This window comes from Coloeus monedula (assembly GCF_965178545.1).
Source record: "Coloeus monedula genome assembly, chromosome: 6".
Taxonomy (NCBI): Eukaryota; Metazoa; Chordata; class Aves; order Passeriformes; family Corvidae; genus Coloeus; species Coloeus monedula.
The window spans coordinates 12,204,772-12,223,427 of NC_138786.1; the positions used below are offsets into that span (position 1 = coordinate 12,204,772).

The window sequence follows — 18,656 nt, forward strand, 5'->3', positions numbered from 1 at the left end:
TCCCAGAAGGATGTCCAGCTGTCCACAACTCACTGGGCAGAGTGGCCTAAGAGTTTAGTTGTTGTACTTCAAAAGGCTGTAAACTATTGGCAGTGAAGTCTTCTTATATGTGCCGCTGTTTCTAGTCCCTGCAGAGAACTCGGTCTGTCTTGGCAATGGAAAGTCGCATAAATGAGGTTTCTATGCTTGGTAGTGTGTTAAGTTAGATCAGTGTCTGATCAATTCAGCATTATGGATGCAACCTTAACTACTTGGTTAGTCCTGGAAAATAATCATTAAGTACTGCAAAGTTTTAATCTCTCCTCTTATAAGCCCCATAAGGTAGGGAAGGATTCTGATGCAAATGCCACAAATAGAGAACGGAGAGAGGAGAGGAAGGGGAACTGCTTACAGACCTAATTTTAGGCTAGCAAGGCCATCCCAGGTGCCTCTACAGCCAGAGGAAAAAGCATTCTCAAGGCAGGGCATGGGTTCCTGTCACTTATCCCTCAGCAGCTCAGTTCGGGTCATCCTTCCCAGGGCTTGTTCTCCTCTCCATGCTGAGCCAGAGGGGAGAGTGGATTTCACTCTGTGCAAGCCCAACTGTTAAGAGAGATGTGTGTGATGTTAATCCAAGTAAGAAAAAGAAAACAACCTTAAAGCCAAACAATCCCTAAAGCATTTCCCTGCAAACACAGCTGCTTCACAAAGCTGTGGAGTCACGACAGCCACCAGGGCCGCGGGGATGGGAAGATGGAGGTGACAGGAGGACGCAAGCCCAGAGGTGCTTTCAGAGCAGCATCAGGCTGACGTGTGCCTGAGTGAGCAGCCCTGGCAGCACCTTCCTGGCCTCTGACTGCATCCAGTTCTGGGCTCCTCAGCACAAGAGAGACATGGAGCACCTGCAGTGGGTCCAGTGGAGACTACAAAATTGATCAAGAGACTGGAGCACCTCTCCTGTGAGGAGAGACTGGGGGAACTGGGCCTGGACACAACACGTTGGACTTGATCTCAGAGGTCTTTTTCAACCTAATTGCTTCTGTTCAGCCTCGAGAAGAGAAGACTGGGAGGGGACCTCATCAATGTCTGTAAATACCTGAAATGGAGGTGACTGAGGATGGACCAGGCTCTGCTCGGTGGTACCAAGCAAAAGGACAAGATGCAACAGGAAGAAACAGGTAGTTCCACCTGAATGTGAGGAAGAATCTCTTCACTGCGCAGTGACTGAGCACTGCACAGGCTGCCCAGACAGGGCGTGGGGTCTCCCTCACCGGAGATATTCAAGAACAGTCAGGACACAATCCTGTGCCACGTGCTTTGCAAGAACCCTGCTTGAGCAGGGAGGTCGCACCAGACGAGCCGCTGTGGTCCCTTCCAGCCTGCCCCATCCTGCGATTCCGCGCTTGCGGCGGGGGCAGAGCCCTTCCCTCGGCTCCCTCACGCCACGGCCGTGCCCGCCCGCCACGCCGCCCCCTCCGGCAGCCCCGGCGCGCGCAGCAGCGCCAGCAGCAGCATGACGTCACCCCGCGCACAGCGCGCAGGCGCGGCGTTGCGGCGCGCGGCCGGGCCGCCCCCCCGGAGAGCGGCGGGGGCTGTTCCCAGAATGCCGCGCGGCGCCGCCCGCCCCGCGCCGCCATGGAGGCGGCGGGCGCAGCCGGAGATCCCGGCCCCGCTCCCGGCGCCGCCCGGCCCCGCTCCCGCTGAGCCCCGCGCGCCCCTCGCCCTGCAGCATGAGCGGCGGCGGCGGCGGCTCCTCGGCACCCGGCCGCTTCGCCGACTACTTCGTCATCTGCGGGCTGGACACCGAGACCGGGCTGGAGCCGGACGAGCTCTCCGGTGAGTGGCCAGCGGCGCTCGGCGCTGGGGCGGCGGGGTCTGGCCGCGCTGCCTCCCTGCTCCGCCGCCTCCCCGCTCCGCCGCCTCCCCGCTCCGCCGCCTCCCTGCTCCGCCGCCTCCCTGCTCCGCCGCCTCCCTGCTCCGCCGCCTCCCCGCTCCGCCGCCTCCCTGCTCCGCCGACCCGGGCGCTGCGGGGGGAGCCTGTGCCCCGCCGGGAGCCCCGGGCGCTGCGGGAATGCCCGGCTGGGCACGGACCGGGGTCGGTCAGAGTGACCGAACTCCCCCAAACCCCGTCAGAGTAGCGCCGTGAGACGGGCTGGGCAGAGCGCGGGCTGTGCGGTGGCATCGCTTTGGGTCGTCTCAGCCTCAGCGGCGGTGTCCTGCGCTCTCTTCGGAGCCGCGTTGCGTGTATCAACTTTAGCCAGGCATTTGAGACACACAGCCAGTCTTAAGGAATCGGATTTGGGAGAGAAGGCGAAGAGCATTTGCGTGTTCAGTGTTACCTTTTTTTGGAGCACAGGATAAGAATTCCCTTGCAGCAGTATCCGAAAAGAAATCGGATTAGGAAGTGATTACTCTGCTGTTAGGTGAGAATGTTCACGCCAAATACACAGCTAAACCATATCAGTCTAGACTACACCACTGGTTTGACACCACTGTGTCAAACCAGTGTTTTTAAGGTTAAAACTCAGTTCTGTGTTTTAGCAGCCCCTCGCTTCAGCTTTAGTCTCATTGTATTGGCCCCGGTTAAATCAGAGGTTGCTTAGCATCTCTAACTGTTCGGAAGGATGAAGGAATGTGGTGGTGAAAACCTGACCTAACATCAGTACTGATCTTGTGTATTTGAACTCTGAACTTAACCAATAATACATTCTCTCTCCCCAACTTCGGGTTTTTTTTATTAGCTTGCTTTTATAAGGTGTCGTGGGTTTTTTAACATCATTGCATTTAAGCTGTCCCTCACTAAATAAATGCTTGTTCCTTGTAGAGTGGAATTAGTATTATTAGAACTGACTTTTTGCATTGAGTTCTTCTAAAGTTTGGCTATTATGGATACTCTTTTTTTTAATTTAATGACTTCGAACAAAATTTCTCATCTGTCCCTCATGCTGGGCAGTACCTTACCCTAAGAGAATTCATGTTTGTCCAATGTTAAAGTGACTACAGGCTACAGTTTGAGACTTGAGGAGTGAGTACAGCATAACAGTCTGCTCTGTAATGGCCCTGCAAATTACAGTATCAATTCAATTTAAGGTATGTAAAGAGAACAAAATGCAATGCGATTTCATTGAGGGATGTGTGACGGGTTTTTTTAAATCAAATGGCAAACAAAGTTTATAGATCGAAAACGATTAACAAGATGTTAATTTTGCTATGCATTTACTATATATCTACTTGTGTAATGTAGTGTGAGGCACACTCAGTAATGCTCTCTGTTCTTGATAGGCACGTGAATAATTCTCACATAATTCAATTTAAAATCAGCAGTGCATTACTTTGGGCTAGCTATCTAATAGTAAACTGGAAGATATCAGTGCCTTTTTAAAAATATTATGTCAGAGTGTGCAGGTCTGAAAGCTGGCACGTGATGTTCTTTCTGTATTTGCTTTCCCGGTCAAGGACTGCATCTATGGTATGTAAAACTGTAGTGTGTGATATATCCTGGTCTCTGCTGTTCCACCATCGTTCTGTAATGGTATTACTTGTGACAAGGTGTGGGGCTGGGGGGAGAAGAGGTTGTAGTATTTATGGGGGAGACAGATTTTTACGCGATTTGAGAAAAGGTTTTAAAAGAAGGTGGGGGGAAATTTCTGACAGTGTCGCAGCATAAGGGCTAGGTGGAATTCGGGCACGTTTTCTTGAGTTTGTTGTGTTATTAATAATGCATGATAGTGTGACTGATAATGCTTTCAAACTGTGTCTTAGGTTGTAGCCTCCTCCAGTGTCCACTGATAAAAATGGAGAGGGCCTCTGTTGATTTCAGTGGCTTTTGGATAAAGCTTGGAAACACTTTGTACTTCCTGGAAGCCTTTCTTGTTTGAATGAAAGGGTCATTGTGCGCTGTTTTTTTCCCCCCCCTCCCTCTGATTTCTGCGCTGCAAAATAGCTTCTGAATCCTCGTACTGTTCAAACAATTGTCTTCATAAGTGGCCATTGCTGGGAGCGAGGCGCTGGCCCTCGAGCCGGTGGGTGCAGGGTGCGGAGCCGGGACGCTGCCGCTGGAGCCGGGCACGGCGGGTCCCTCCAGGGCTTTCCTGCGTCAGGGCTGCCGGAGCCCAGCCTGGCATGATGTCATCGCTACCCCTCTCCGCCGCAGGGAGCCGGCCGCCGCTGCTAGGGCCTCCGGGGATGCTGCCGGCACACTTTGTTCTCGGCATGCTCACGGAGCCGTGCATTTCGGGTGTTCAGCCTTCATATCGGTGGTACAGCGTTTTCTGCAGACTTGGTAATGAGGCACAAGCTCAAGGAATTGATGCTCGGTCTAGTTACTTTGTTTGAAGAGACACCTCTGATGGCGTTTTCCCTTTGTATGTTGGAAGCTTGCTGAATAGCACAGCTGTAATGCTTTTTCCTGAAAAAGTTGGCTGGCTGATGGAACATGCACAGAATATGTATATATGTTTGTTTTCTTTTAACGCAGTGAGAAATCCTGTATTTAGGACTTGTAGTTAGCATGGGTTAAAGAGCCTCTATTGCTTGGGCTTTTTTATCCCTAAATTAAATTCTGGGCATCCTTTCTTATTTTGATAATTGTGTTCCCACCGGCTGACCTGTTAAAGGAGATGGAAAATATTTGCTAGGTGGTACTAAAACAAAACCAAAACCCCATCACTGGATGAAGCTTAAGCTCCAGTGTCAGCTGCTAAGCTGGATGAGAGAGGAACTGCAGTGTGTTTTCATGTTTCCAGATGGTATTGATATGCCAGAAGTGATGACAGAAATTTTTCATTACACTGCTGTGGTCTGTTTCAGGTAAATTTCCTTCACAGAGCAAACCACAGAAGGGTTGAGGTTGGAAGGGACCTTTGGCAGTTGTCAGGTCCAACCCCGCTGCTGAAACAAGGGCTCTCTAGGGCCAGGTGCCCAGGACAATGTCCAGGTGGTTTTGAGTATCACCAAAAATGGAGACTTCACCGCCTTCCTGGGCAACCTGTGCCAGTGTTCAGCTGCTCTCATGGTGAAAAGGTGTGTCCTGATGTTCATGTGGAACCTCTTGCATTTTGTTTGTGCCTGTTGCCTCTGGTCCTGGCACGGGATACAGCCTGTCTCCATCATCTTTAATCTCTCTTTAGATATTTATATACATTGATAAGATTCTCCCCTGAGCATTACGTTCTGCAGGCTGAACAGTCCCAGCTGTCTCAGCCTTTCCTCCTGTCCCTTATTCATGTTTGTGGCCCCTTGCTGGACTCTCTCGACCGTGTCCATGTCTGCCTTGTGCTAAGGAGCACGGAACTGGGCACGGCACTCCAGCTGTGGCCCCTCCAGGGCAGGATCACCTCCCTCAGTCTGCTCACAATGCTTTTAACTAAAGCACTCCAGGATGCCACTGGCCTTCTTTGGAGCAAGGGCACATTGCTGGCTCTTGGTCATCATGCTGACCACCTAGAAATGATGAAATGAATACATCACCAAAAATCTACTATATGTAATATAACGTATTGTAATCCTGCGACATTATGATAGGATTTCTTAATTTAGATTGTATGACCGTGTCCTGGAAAGGTATTGAGAGTGAAGTTGAGCCTCATCTTTCAACTGGAGTCTTTTATCTGTTGAGTTAGATGTAATTTGAATGAGGGTGGGAAACCTTGCACTATGTGGAACTGTTGGAGTTTCGGTGGAAAAGAACATGGAACAAAAGGATTTTGTTTTCTTTTCCTCCTTTGTGATGTGTAAAGTTTTTAGCAACCAGTTGTCAACAAGTTTGTTTATTATGGAGTGGCAAAGCAAAACATCAACTTGCCATTGCCTTACACTTACGCTGAATTGTAGTCTTGGAGTTCTTTTACAAAATACAGAGCTCAGGTCAGAATATCTGGCCCCCATGTTCTCATTAAAATCTTCTGTTGAACGTACCTTAGTAGTCTTGAACTCCATATCATAAAGATGATAATAGTTATTTCAGAAATAACAGTGTTAAAGAAGAAATAGTGTAAAGAAAAAAAAGGCCTATGATCTGTGAAGAAAAGATTGGTGATTTAATAAAAGGATTGTTTTTAAAAAAAGAAGGGTAAAACCAATGACTAGTCTGTCACCTGTACTTTTTATCCTGCCTTTTTTCCTAGTTTGAACAGTTTCTTTTAAGGTTTGATCCAAAAATTAATTTATTCAGTAGATGGACTTGTGTTCCTTTGCGCAAGTCCTTATCGTGGTGCTTTGAGTTGTCCATCTGATCATGAGCTTCATCCTTAGAGGAGAATGAAAATAGTGTTAGGTGAAGCCTATTTGTCCAGGAAATATCTTTCCTGCAGAGACCCCTCATGAGCCTTTTCAGAGTTCATATTAGATCTGCTTTCACTCTCTTATATGATGATATGATACCATTTAAATTGTTCTTCCTCTGTCATACCCTCTTTTTTTGTATTTTGTTTTTAATCCTGTTGAGGCAAGATCTCTGTGCATGTAGATTATGTAGCACAACATGACTGATTATGAGTAAGGCATCTCTGTGCTGGCACAGGAGCCACTTGATTACTGCTGGTGTGTGAAAAGAAGATGATACCTGGTGTATGGTATTCACCTAGCTCCACTCAAAATTATTCTGACAATCTCATATTAAAGAATGTATTTCTCCTCACCAGGAAAACAGAAATGTTGTCTCACCTAATTTCTCTGTCTGTAATTGAAGCGTCATTATTTTTATATTTTGTTGGCCTCAGATTTAAAATGACAGCTTGTCTTCATGCATTGGTAGAGTTTGTTTTAATGGAATTCTGTATCGATATAAACTTAAAAAAAAATATGGATGTGATGAAATGATTGAAGGCATTGGCCACATATGTGTGCCAACAAATTGCTTAGTGTTTTGGAATTAGTGTAGTAGTTCTATTGTGGAAGTCCATGAGATAATGTTGTTATCAGCACCTGTGTTAGTTTCCAAGTTCAACACGCTTAAATACTCGCGGGCTTTTATTTTGCTGCAAAGGTATTTGGAAGGGGTAGCTAAAGGGGAAGAGGAGGAAGAAGAAAAGGAAACTTAATTTAAATTAGCAGATATAATTTTATGACTGACATTTGACCTGTTCCGTATTTTCCTCTTTTGGGCATTTTAATCTTGGAATTAAGACATTTGGGGTTGGAGCCAGCTGTGATTCTTGCAGCAGAGCCCTTCTGCAATACTGTTTTTTCCTTGGGTGTGAGTAAATTTCTTTATCTTCCCTGTGGTGGTAGTACCAGCACTTGCTGCCAAAGTGAATGCTGGGAGCCATTGCTTGGTCTTACCAAAGGCTGAATTGTTCTGTGATTGTGGCATTTTGTTTTTGGTGGTTCCCTCCCCCCCCACCTTTGTCCATGTGGATGGTATCCCTGCTAGCTTCCCACAGTTCCCAACGGTGTGCCTCTTCCCTTGGGGATTTATTCTGGGACTGAAAGGGAGGTTTTTCAGTTCCTTTGCTTCTCTGGGATTGCTGACCGAGGTGTTCACTCCGTGGGAGGCGTCTCCAGTGCTGCCAAGGCTCACACCACGCGTTGTTTCGCACAGGTCACTGTGGGCAGGCAGCAGATAGCAACAACTTTTGGATGGATTTACATGGGCACATGTGAAACGTTTTAATCCAGATAATAGCTTATTCCACTCTTCCCTACCCCCTCTATCTTTTCCCCTAGAAGCTGGAGCTGTTTGCCATGTTTGAGTGCCAAAAGGTCTTTTGTCTCTTTGGGAACTGAGGCAGACGTGCTGGGGTAGCTGATATGTAGAATAAAGAATGGCAGAGCTGATGTAAGGGGGAAGCAGCTGTACTTTACTGAACTACATTTGAAGCCACAGTTTATTGGTGATGCTTCTGTAATGCCAATTTTGTCATTATCATATTCGTATTTTAGGTCAAATTGAGCTATATGCTTTACAGAATAATCCCCTCAAAACCCACAAAACTCTTCAGTCTTCCACCTTACATATTCAGTTATAAATTTGGTTTACTTGGAAGGCTCTTTGGCAACCTGTGGGGGAGGAGAAGGGTTACAAGTTGTTGATTTGAGAAAAAATTTAAGGTGCTAAAGCAGTGTGTCTAAAGAGCTGAAGTTTACCAGTGTCTAAAGGGCTAAAGTTTACAACTCTGTTTTTTTAAGCCTTTTAATAAAAAAGCCATAGGAATTTCAACTTACTAAGGCAGGGCGTACAAAGATGGCTTGATTTTGCTTTTTGTTCATTAGGGGTTTTTTGTTGTTAGGGTTTTTTTCCTGTTGTTTTTGGGAATTTTTGTAGTTTATTTTGCAAGAGAGGCTACACAAAGAGCTCTTGAGTGGATTGTATGGGAAATACTGCCATTTGCAGATAACTTTTCCGCCAATTCTTCAAATTATCAATTCTGAGGTTACAAAACACCACAACTGTTTTTTATCTGCCTTTTGTCTTAGGGAAGTCCTACTTGAGCATTCTTGGTAATGACTTCTCATACTTGCCTTTTGAATTCCCACTAACCTGCAGGGCTCATGTAGCAGAAATGATGCATATGAAGTGACAGTGTCAGAAGCAATTACTTACTGATGCACGCTGTGCAGTAATTACTCTCTCAATTTCTTGACAACCATTTCGGATTTGTGGTTTGTACTCAAGTTTGCAGAGAGCTGGAATGTTATCCATGTGAGGCTTAAAACATTATTGCACAGAGAAATTATTGAGCATTCCAGCACAAACTATGTATTACTTGTATGATGTAGAATTTACTTGGAGTGCTTCTGCTCAAGGCATGTTTCTTAGTCTTTCCAGGAAAATGCTGCTCTGCTTATGGCTTGATGGGCAAGAGGCCATTGGTTTCAAACTTTCCTGTAGAAGTGTAAAATACTGACTTTTTTATTTAGGTTTTTTGGGGATTTTTTATGGTTGTATGATCATCCGCAGTCAGGTACAATGTGTACATCTGTATTGAGTCATTTACATATGGATACTGAAGCATTTTGAGAAAGAAACTTTATCTCATTTCATGGGTAAGCGGTCTGGAAACAGATAACATGGCAGGCAAAAGCAACCTTTTCAGAGAAAGCAGCATTTCAGTATCTGAGTGAGGAAAAAAGGTTGGTTTTACAGAAACAGATACTCTTTCACATGGCTTCAGATGAGTTTGGAAGGTTTTTTTTCTCGCTACAAGCATCAACTTTTAGGAGCTTTTCTACTATTTGCATATATTACTTGTTATTCCTCCTTAACTTGCTACTTTCAGCAAGCTCCCTTGCCAACTGTTGTTTCCTAATTTTGGCCCTCAAGCCCAGCCATGTCCTACTGAGCTGCCATCAGAGTTGCATTCGGGAAGAGTAAGTCCCATAAGTCAACAAGGTTGGTGCCAGCATAAGGCTGTCATGTCCCTTTCTGTCTCTTTTATGTGTGAGTTCTGGGAAATGTCAAGTAAACTGCTTTTAAAATTGAAATGTGAAGTGACTCCTTCAGAAGTTTTGCTGAAGACTGGTAAAATTTCTGTTTATCAGTATCTTGGACATTTCTCAGAATTCATCTGGCAGAGATTTTATGGCAGTGCAAAGCAATCTAAGTGTAAGTTGTTTCTCTTTCCTGTCCTTACTGAGGTCTTTATTTATGACCGTGATCACAGTGGTGATACACGGTTATCTTGGGCCTGAGACTTTGTGTTTTCAGGATTGGATAAAAGTACTGAACTTTGACTCTTCCTGTTCTAATTGGATTTTCATGTTGAAAACATGAGGGTTTTTTTTGACCAAATATGAATCTTGCCTTGTGGAGAAGAAGGGTGAGCTTGATAGCTTGATAGGCTTACATGTAAAAGGAAGAGAGCTTACGAGGCATGGGTGGTGAGATAAGGAAGGATATAGCCAGAGCTGAGATAAACTTTGGAGTTTGTCTTATCTGTTGACCAAACTGTCAGCACATCTGATTAATTTTCTGTGATTAGAAATCACTCCTATCAAGCAATTTGACTTTCTTACAGGACATTTTTTGTTTTATTTGGAAAGGGAGCAGTCCTTATTAAGGCAGGTTACTGCAAAACACTATTTTCAAAGGTTAGGTAGTAAAGTGAAGCATACTGGCCAGGACTGGTATACTGAAATGACAATACAGCTGATCTTTCTGTATTTTTGTGACCTCTGTATGTTACTGAAACCTGCTGAAAGACTTCACGTGTTCTTTAAAATACGTTTTTCCTTTTTAATGGAAAACTTCAGTGGTGTCCTAAAAGAATGGAAATACTTGGTTGAAGGACTGGACAAGTGTTTCAGAAAGATTTGATCCTTGTGCTTTTACACAGATGTGTTTTCATCAGTCCTCAGAGCAGAAGCCTGTGGGAGCACAAAAAGTAGGGATGTTTAACTGGGTGGGATGTGTCACTGAAAAGAGACCATGGTTGTTGGGAAGAGTTGTTTGGAATGGTCCGTGCTCAGGCTTTCCTGATGCAGTCCCACTGGATCTGCCAGTCTTAGGGGGGCATGAGGAGAACAGCTGGTTTCTATATTAAATATGCTTAAAATATGCTTGTTTCCACTTCTCTTGTATATTTCTAGTACATGTAAAAGAACTGTGTTCTATTCTGAAGGTAAGCCACCCCTTTCCTTTCTTAGTGTCTTCTGTTTGCACATATTCCACATCTATTGTGTAATGGAAACAGCGTGTCCCCCCTGACCCCCATGGCTGAGAGCACGCCTGTCATTGAAATTCTGAGGCCTGCTTCTGTTGTTTAGTTGGAAACAGACCTAAATATCTTTCTCTAAGTCTTTTTGCTTGGGCTAGAGCAGAAAAGTGGTTGAGTAAAACAATTCTGGTTTTAAGATCATTTCATTGAAAATTTCTGCCAGACAGTCTTGATTAAAATACGTTGTATTTTATATTGTCCATCTGCCTTCCTGTATTGCATACAAAGGAGTACAAAAAGAAAAACTGCAGGAAAGAAAAATGTTTAGGATGCTTTTAAAGATGTAAGATGAGGACTTTTTCTTGTTTATTTTTCTTGAAGCTGCTTTAGATTCTTGTTGGTTTCTTCTTCACTACTCTGTCCTGCCAGTTCCTTGTCCCACCTCTTCCCGCCTTCCTTGAAACAGTACCAGAACAATAAAAACAAAAGCTTTTGGTTTCCTGACCTTACAATCACAGAATGCAGATGGCCTCAGCTGTTTTTCTGTGGTGCTTTAAATTCATTGTTGCAGCATTTGAAACAATTCCAGAGTGTGTGTGGCAATATGTTTTGTTATCAACTGGATGAATGCTGAAACTTAAATGATGAATGGATATCTATTAACTCCTAGATTTTCCTTTGCCATAAAGGGCTTGGAAGAATTTACCTATCAAAGGAATGAATGATCAAGAGATTACTTGTATCAGGCGGAGTTTACACTGAATATCCAGTTAGCAAAATGACCTCTTGTTTTTTATTTAATTTCACAGTGAGTTTCTTTGTGTTACGATTTTTGAAACATTACTATTCTTGAATTTTGGAAATCAGAAGAAAATGGGGGAACAACAGGACCTTTAACAGTCAACAAGTTAGGGTTAACTCTCTTTTTTGTCTTTCTCACTTTTTAAAAGTCTGCAGTAGGAGGAGTTGTATTGTCAGTTGAATGTTCAAAGGAGTATGTTCTCCTTGGATTGGGATGAGGGATTGTTACAAGCAAGTATGGGTTCCCTAGATGACAAACAGGAAAAAAAAATCAGAGCCTTTTATGACTGTTTATTTTCTTTGTCTTTTCTCTACTTCCTCTAAAGCAAGTCCTTCAGCTTTCCCAGAGGAAGGATGGCACTCCATCCACACGCATTCACTTGCCCTTGGGATCCATACCTGTGTGTTTGTATCTCATATTTGCACCTTTGTTTTAGAAAGGCAGACAATGAACTTGCTTTGCCTTCAAGGTTTTCTGGCACGGAAAGTGGAACAGTAACTTTTATAATGGAGGTTTCAGAGGAAGTCCCAGCTGTGAGAATCGTAGGTGGTAGATCTGTTACAAATCCAGTGGGATGATGGCTGCTACAGACAGTGGTTGAAACACCTGATTCCAGTGCTGCAGTCGAGTGAAAGTGACCCTGAAGATTTTTCTCATGTGGATAATTTAACCTGCTTTAAAAAGTGTTCAAGTCCCAGTTCCAGTACCAAATTAAGTGGTCTAAGCACCACTTCAGCTTTTGCTTTTCCAGGTGGTCTTGCCAATGGGGGAAGGGGGATAGGGAGTGTGGGACAGAGGGTTTATGTGTTTCAGGATAAAAGGGAAGAATTCATCTTTGTGTATATCTGAGCAAGAGGTTTGTTGGAGAAGGGAGTACTCTCTAATGAGAGCTACGTGCAGGTCTAAGGAGGAGGAACTGGAAGGAAGGAAGCAAGTCATAATCTGAAAGCATTTGTCTATTGATGAAGTGGCTCTTTGCTTACAGATTTGGCAGCTGCAGCTTTTCTTGAATCATGGTTTTTATTCCAAGAATTCTTGTATAATGAATTTCTTACCTTAGTCTGCCAAACTTTGGATGTTTATTTCCTGCATTGTAGGGAGGTGGTTTTTTTTTCTCCAGTTATATATGGTTTAATATTTGTTAAAGAAGGAATCAGAGAATTTTTCTGCTTTGTTTTAAAAGTAAACCTTGTCTAATTCGTACTGTATTAATAGCTTTCTGTGTATGTATTGAAAGGATTTTTCTTTAATATTAGAATAGGGGGTTCTGAAAAATCAGAGTGGTGTTTGTTGCTCTCCAGAAGGCTTGGTCAAGGGTTTTTGCCTTTTTTTTTTCTTCAATGTTTTTTAAAGGCTAGATTGAATCAACAGATTGCCATCTCATTTCACATCTACTATGGTCCAGACCGTATAATTTAATTACTTGTTTGATTATCCCATTTTTCTCTTAGGACTTGAAAATAGAATATTTTACCGTTTCTGTTGGCAAGTTAAAATAGGGCAAGTCTTATTTTTAACCAAATTCTTTTGCCTTTAATTTTAAGACACTGATTCTTGGCTTGACTGTCTTTCAGTCCCTCCATGCATCTTAAGCACCTGTGTTTGCTTTCACAATGTAACCAGGCCAGCTGCTGGTCATCTGTCAGTTTGACATATCAAGAAGTCCTCAAATCTCTAAGTGCACATACTATCTCTTTGCTCCAGTGCCCCCCCCCTCCCCAAATTGCTTTTATTTACTCTGTACTTTCATCTTTTCTAGAGTGTGGATTCCAGAAGTGTGTGCACACACTATCTGTTTTGCCAGTCAACTATTTTCATTTAGACTTGGACCATGAATTTTGGACCTGAAGTAATTTTATATTTGATAAACATAATTATTTACTGTAATATCTGTAGCTTTATTTCGTGTACTGGGGATGTTTGCTGGCTGAACTGGGAATCCTGTTGCTGTTTATGACATTAGCTGCTGGTTTTGGATTAACGTCAGTCTAAGTGTTACTTGTATCTTTTGGACGAAGATACAATTTATCTTTGGAAACTTTTTTCCTTTGTGTTAGGTCCTTTGACAGGAATGGTTTTGCACTTAAAAAGTTTTCACCCAAAACCCAAGAATGAGAAAGGACATTTTGAAAATAATCTATGATGACCTTTTTCTCTGAAAGGTGGCTTTGTGCTATATAGCATTTTTTAATTTGAAGCAGGGTAGAATTAGGCTATTTTCTGAATGGTGTTTGTTGTTCAGGTGCTGTTCAAATCCCCTCGTTTGACTTTTGACTTGCAGCCCTCAGTTGTGAAAACCTCTGCTCTTTGTCTGTCATGGTCAGCTCAGTCTCCAGTCCCCCACCCGGCACAAATTTGGAGGCTTCCCACCATTGTCAGATTCTTTGAACTGTGGTGCAGAAAGTGCAGAGGTAGAGGGTATGGTTGTAGGGTTCTGTAGGATCTTCTCAATCCTAAATCCAGTTTCTCTGGATTCTCTGTGCTGAGTAGTACAGGAAAGCTGCCCTAAGTGTATGGCTCACAGTTTCTGTTGCCGGTACAAGTTCTCATTGTTCTTATTAATTTGTTAATTACAGCAATATGACTGTTTCATGTTGAAGCTGTTTTATATTTAGTTCAAGACATTCATTTTAGTGACAGCAGAATTGATACAAAGCTCTGTATGCTAAAAGATTCCAGTAAGTGTCTCTATGTGGAAAATAAAAAGTTAATGTTTTAATTGCATGCTATCTAAGAATTTTTTATTTGAAGATGTCATGTATACAATAAATGTACACCAAGACAGAATGAATTGAATTAATAACAGGCTGTATCACAGGAATTTAAAGAAAGAAGCTGCCTGGCAGGGTGGAAGCAGCAAACCACTTAATCACAACCAGTTGAGCTTTCTGGATCTTTGTTCTGTAATTATTTTGAGCAGATGAGTGGACTCGATGAACAAACGAAGGTGTCAATATTAATGATGCTTTAAAATCAGTCTTGCAGCACCATTTAGTTTGTTTATGGGGCACTTTTTCTGATAACCAGGGTAGCCTCTTCTGACTTGCTTTCTATTGCCATAGAGGGAAAATTGAGCTGGTCTACATTTGAAATAGCTGCTCAAAGACTTTTTTTTTAGCTGGTATGCAGGGAGAATACATTCTTGTACAGTTCTTAGTCTTGCATAGTTTTTAGAGTTGCAGCACTGCAGTCACTTGCTAAATATTAAAGCTGAATAGTAAATTGACAGCATGTACAAAAGGCCGTGATTCAGTTTAAAAAAGGTTTTGTTTGCCAAGTATCCTTGACTTTGTATTAATCAAGCTTGCCCTTTCTCATTAAGGACAACTTAAGCCACTGTTCTAGTATGTAAATGGAAACTCTTCATGGCAGTGTGGGATTCACAGAGAAGAATGACTGAGATATTGAAGGCAAAAATCCAGGGTAAAGAAGCAAACTAGTCAGCAGGGAAATTTGAATTCTTAGAATCATGTGAAAGTGTTCTTGGGAATGTGCATTAGAAACTTGCAAGCCATGCACGTGGATACATGTTGCATCTACGCAAGGTCATAAGTAGGTGAATCTGCAAGTTGTATAACCTAATAATTTTTCTTATTACTGTGTTGGGAAGACCCTTTTTTCCTGTTTCTTTTCCTGAAGAGGAATGCATAAGGCAGTGAATCATATTTTTCTCTGGGTAAATCAGGAAGGAGCTAAAATTAGACCTTCAGAGTTCATTCTTTTTATTCCCGCTCAAAGCTGGGGAAAGCTTGGTAGATGGCATTTGCAGGTTTTGAATTGAATGTTTTAATTTTAGTTTCTGGAACTTTTTTTTTCTCATTATAATCTTATAAAAAAGTCATATCCATTGATATGGATAGCTTCATGCAGAGACTTCCAAAGCAATGCTGTCCTGCATAGGTTGGAAACTCATCAAACCAAGAGAGACACCGCTGTCCTCTGCTCATAGGTGGAGCAGCAAGAGAAGTAACACAGGTAAGAAGAGGGAGCAGCATAAAAATGAGAGCCAGGGAGGTTTCCAGCATCCACTACAAATCTATGGTGATATGGCTTATGTTCAGTGTTAGGTGACTCAGGAAGGTACTGATAAAATTAGGTGTACTTGTTAGTTCAGCGTAGGATACTTGCGCTGCATGCATTAGCTGTTCTAATGTGCTGGTAATTACGAAGTCCAAATTACAGATATGTAGGCCAGCATAATTTAAGGTGGTGTAAATGAAGTTAGAACTGAAAGCCCATCATGGCTCCATACACTGCAAATAGTATTAGGTGGCTGTTAGATCAGCAATGTGGGCTCCCACACAGCTATGAAAAGGGGCTGGTTTTAACTAGATCTTCCAACTAAATGTAACATGTTTCAACTCTTTGGTCATCTTGAGCAGGTTTGTAGTTTGCCTTATGCACACAGTTCAGTCCGTCAGGTTCAGTTTACTGAAAAGATGTGAGAGGGAGGCGTTGGAGAATTACCTGCTCTCAGCTGAGCTCTGCCTGTCCAGGAAGAGCCAGGCCAAGTCTGCAGTCGTCTTTCAGCCAGGGAGACTTCCTCAGAGGTTGTGTCTAGCTGGTGACTTCCCTTTTGATCAGCAAGCTGACTTTAATAACTTAAGTCTTTTATGCATGTCTTCTTAAATTACACGGTGGTGTGGTTTAACTCAGCCCCACACAGCCTCTCACTCCCCTCCTGTGGGATGGGCGAGAGAATCAGAAGTGTAAAAGTGGGAAAACCCTCAGGTTGGGATAAAAAGAGCTTAGCAGGTAAAGCAAAGCAAAAAAGGAATTCATTCACCACTGGCCATGGGCAGGTAGGTGCTCAGCCATCTCCAGGACAGCAGGGAGCTATCATGTTTAATGGGGAGGGTTGATAAAGTATGAAAAATGGGAGATGAAGTGGAGGGCCATTACCAGAGCCAGGTGGTGGTTGCTGGTGTTGAAAAATCTATTACCTGGCATGGCAGGAGCCAGCAGGTAGGGAGCTGGGCTTCAGGAGGAAGGGTGGGTTCAGAAGTTAGCAGGTATTAAAACTCTAGTCCGTGTTTTCTTCAGCTCACCTGTTTCAGAACCTCTGTGCCTGTGGTTTACTCTCTGCTTCCCTCCTGTTTTGGGGAATCACCATGAGCTAATTAAGATGTTTGTGTGGCTGAACTGGATTAGTGAAATGTTAATCTTTGTTAACCCCTTCTTTATTCTCTATTTTTAATCCAAATTGTTTCACTGATCCTATTTTGAGTGGGATGCCACAGGGGGTGTTTTTTTTTCCAGTGACAAAGAAATTCTGAGATGCTCTGTTTCACTGTCATTCGCTGCTGGGTGCAGTGCCAGGGCTGCACTAAACTGGTGCTTGTGGATTTGTATTGTGCCTGGTGAAATTATGTTTCTCTGTGTTTTCATTATTTTATTTACATTGCAAAATGCAGTGGGATTCTTACTGTTTTGAAGGTTTGATGTTGAGAAGCATGTTGGCCTGAAACTTCCTGAAGTATTGCTGGGTATTTATGGATTTCATATGTCATTTGACATTTCCTGACATAGTCTTGTAGTTGTAGCTGTTTGATCATTGATTCCGATTTCAATCCGAGGTAGTTGCAACTTTGCAGTCTGTGGGACAGTTTGCATCTTGATTTTTGTAGAGCTTTTCCTATGATACAACAAACACCTGCGTGGTAAATGTGTGAGGAACATCAGTGGTGTTTGAAAGACCTCTTTAGTCTTCAGCAGGCTGTGTTCCATTAAAAACCCCCAAAGTTTCCCTTTTACATGGAATTTGTATAAAAGAAAGAAATTATTTACAGATAAATAATTTTTAAAGACCTCTCTACTGTAACTTGGATAAGGAAAGTATTTTCTAGCCATTACTTCTGCTAAAGGAGAGAAACCATGTGAAAAGCATGATCTGATGATAGCAGTCCTTTGATAGCTGTTAAGTGTGGGGACTTGCTGTCTGTATAAACTTATGGGATACATCATATTTTTATAAGTTCATTTCCTCTTATGCCTTCTTTTTCTCAGTTGGAGAATACTGCATTTCTGCTGGTGGGTTGGTCTCTTGCATTTGCTAAAATTGCTCTTCACTGTTTTTATCAAAACAGATTCAATTAGTACTGAATTAATCAGCTAACTGAAGGAAACCAAGATTAGCTCGGTTAGAGCGTGGTGCTAATAACATGAAGGATGTGGCTTAATCCCTGTATGGCCCTTTACTTAAAAGTTGGACTCATTGATCCTTGTGGGTCCTTTCCAACTCAGAATATCCTTTTAATTCTGTGACTCTGTAATTCACACGGAGACAGATCTCAAAACCTTGGGTTATTTTTGCCTGCTGGAGATGTCCTGCAGTTGGTGTTTTGTTGGAGCAGGGTGTCTGTGTTTGAGGCTGATAGTAAATTTAGAAATTTAGGGTTAATTGCTTTTTGCCTCTGGATGTAAGCAAATACTGTTTGTGGATTTTCCCCCCTCCCCACTGCTGATGGCTGTCTAGTGACAATCACTAGAGAGGAGAGAAGGGGGAGCCCAGGCAATGGAAGTACTGGTGCTTAGGTTCCCATTACTTGTAATGGCAAGAAAACAGGGTGTCCAGTGTCCTGGAGTTGCACAGATCACCTGGGCTGAACTTTTCCAGTGTTGGTGAGCTGTCCTTTGACATTCCCTGCCTTGTTGGAAGCAGTATCTTTGGAAGCCAGCATGGCCCAGTCTGAAGGTCCAGTCAGTAGCGTGCGGTATTCCAAGCGTGAAGGCTCTCCCAAAAGAGGTAGCTGGAAATGGGAGACTGTGCTGCTGTGGAAGGGAAAAGGAGCATCCTGCTGAACTGGCAGCCAGCATTCCAGCAGGGAAGTGTGGAGACAAGAGAAGGGCACTACTGAGGCACTCTGGCAGGAGCAGCGTCTGTGCAACAGCTGAGTGCCTTGATGGATGGCAGCAAGGCCTGTGAGGGTTGCCTTACGTTTCTGTCTGGATCAGGACTCGGTGGTTTCCAGAAATCAATTTTAGTCCTTTCATTAAATTACAGACAGACTCCAGCTCTAAAAAGTTTTAAGAGTGTGTTGGCAAGAATGTCTCTTGGGAGATGGTGCAAGGCTTCTTTAAATAGGTAAACATCCATTCAGCGTTTGTTAGGGTTTGGGGTTTTTAATTGTAAGGGAAGAGAGCATCATGTATTTTGCAGTGTTAATAATCTCAATGGAAAGGTCTTCAAGTCAGATTTTTCTTTTTATTTTCGAAATACGTACAGCCTTGCACATAGGTGAACCCAGTGATTGTGCTGTGTGGTTTCCAAGTTTAGGAGA

The 18,656-nt window shown here is 43.2% G+C and overlaps 1 protein-coding gene across 1 annotated transcript in view; it reads left to right on the forward strand.

Annotated features, from left to right (window-relative positions):
* The first annotated feature begins 1,599 nt into the window (after window positions 1-1,599).
* DENND5A (DENN domain containing 5A) overlaps window positions 1,600-18,656 on the forward strand; it is a 62,611-nt gene continuing 45,554 nt past the window's right edge. Inside the window, exon 1 of the mRNA XM_082284479.1 lies at window positions 1,600-1,815. Coding sequence (XP_082140605.1) covers window positions 1,710-1,815 — 106 coding nt within the window. The 5' untranslated portion in view covers window positions 1,600-1,709. The remainder of the gene's footprint in view (window positions 1,816-18,656) is intronic.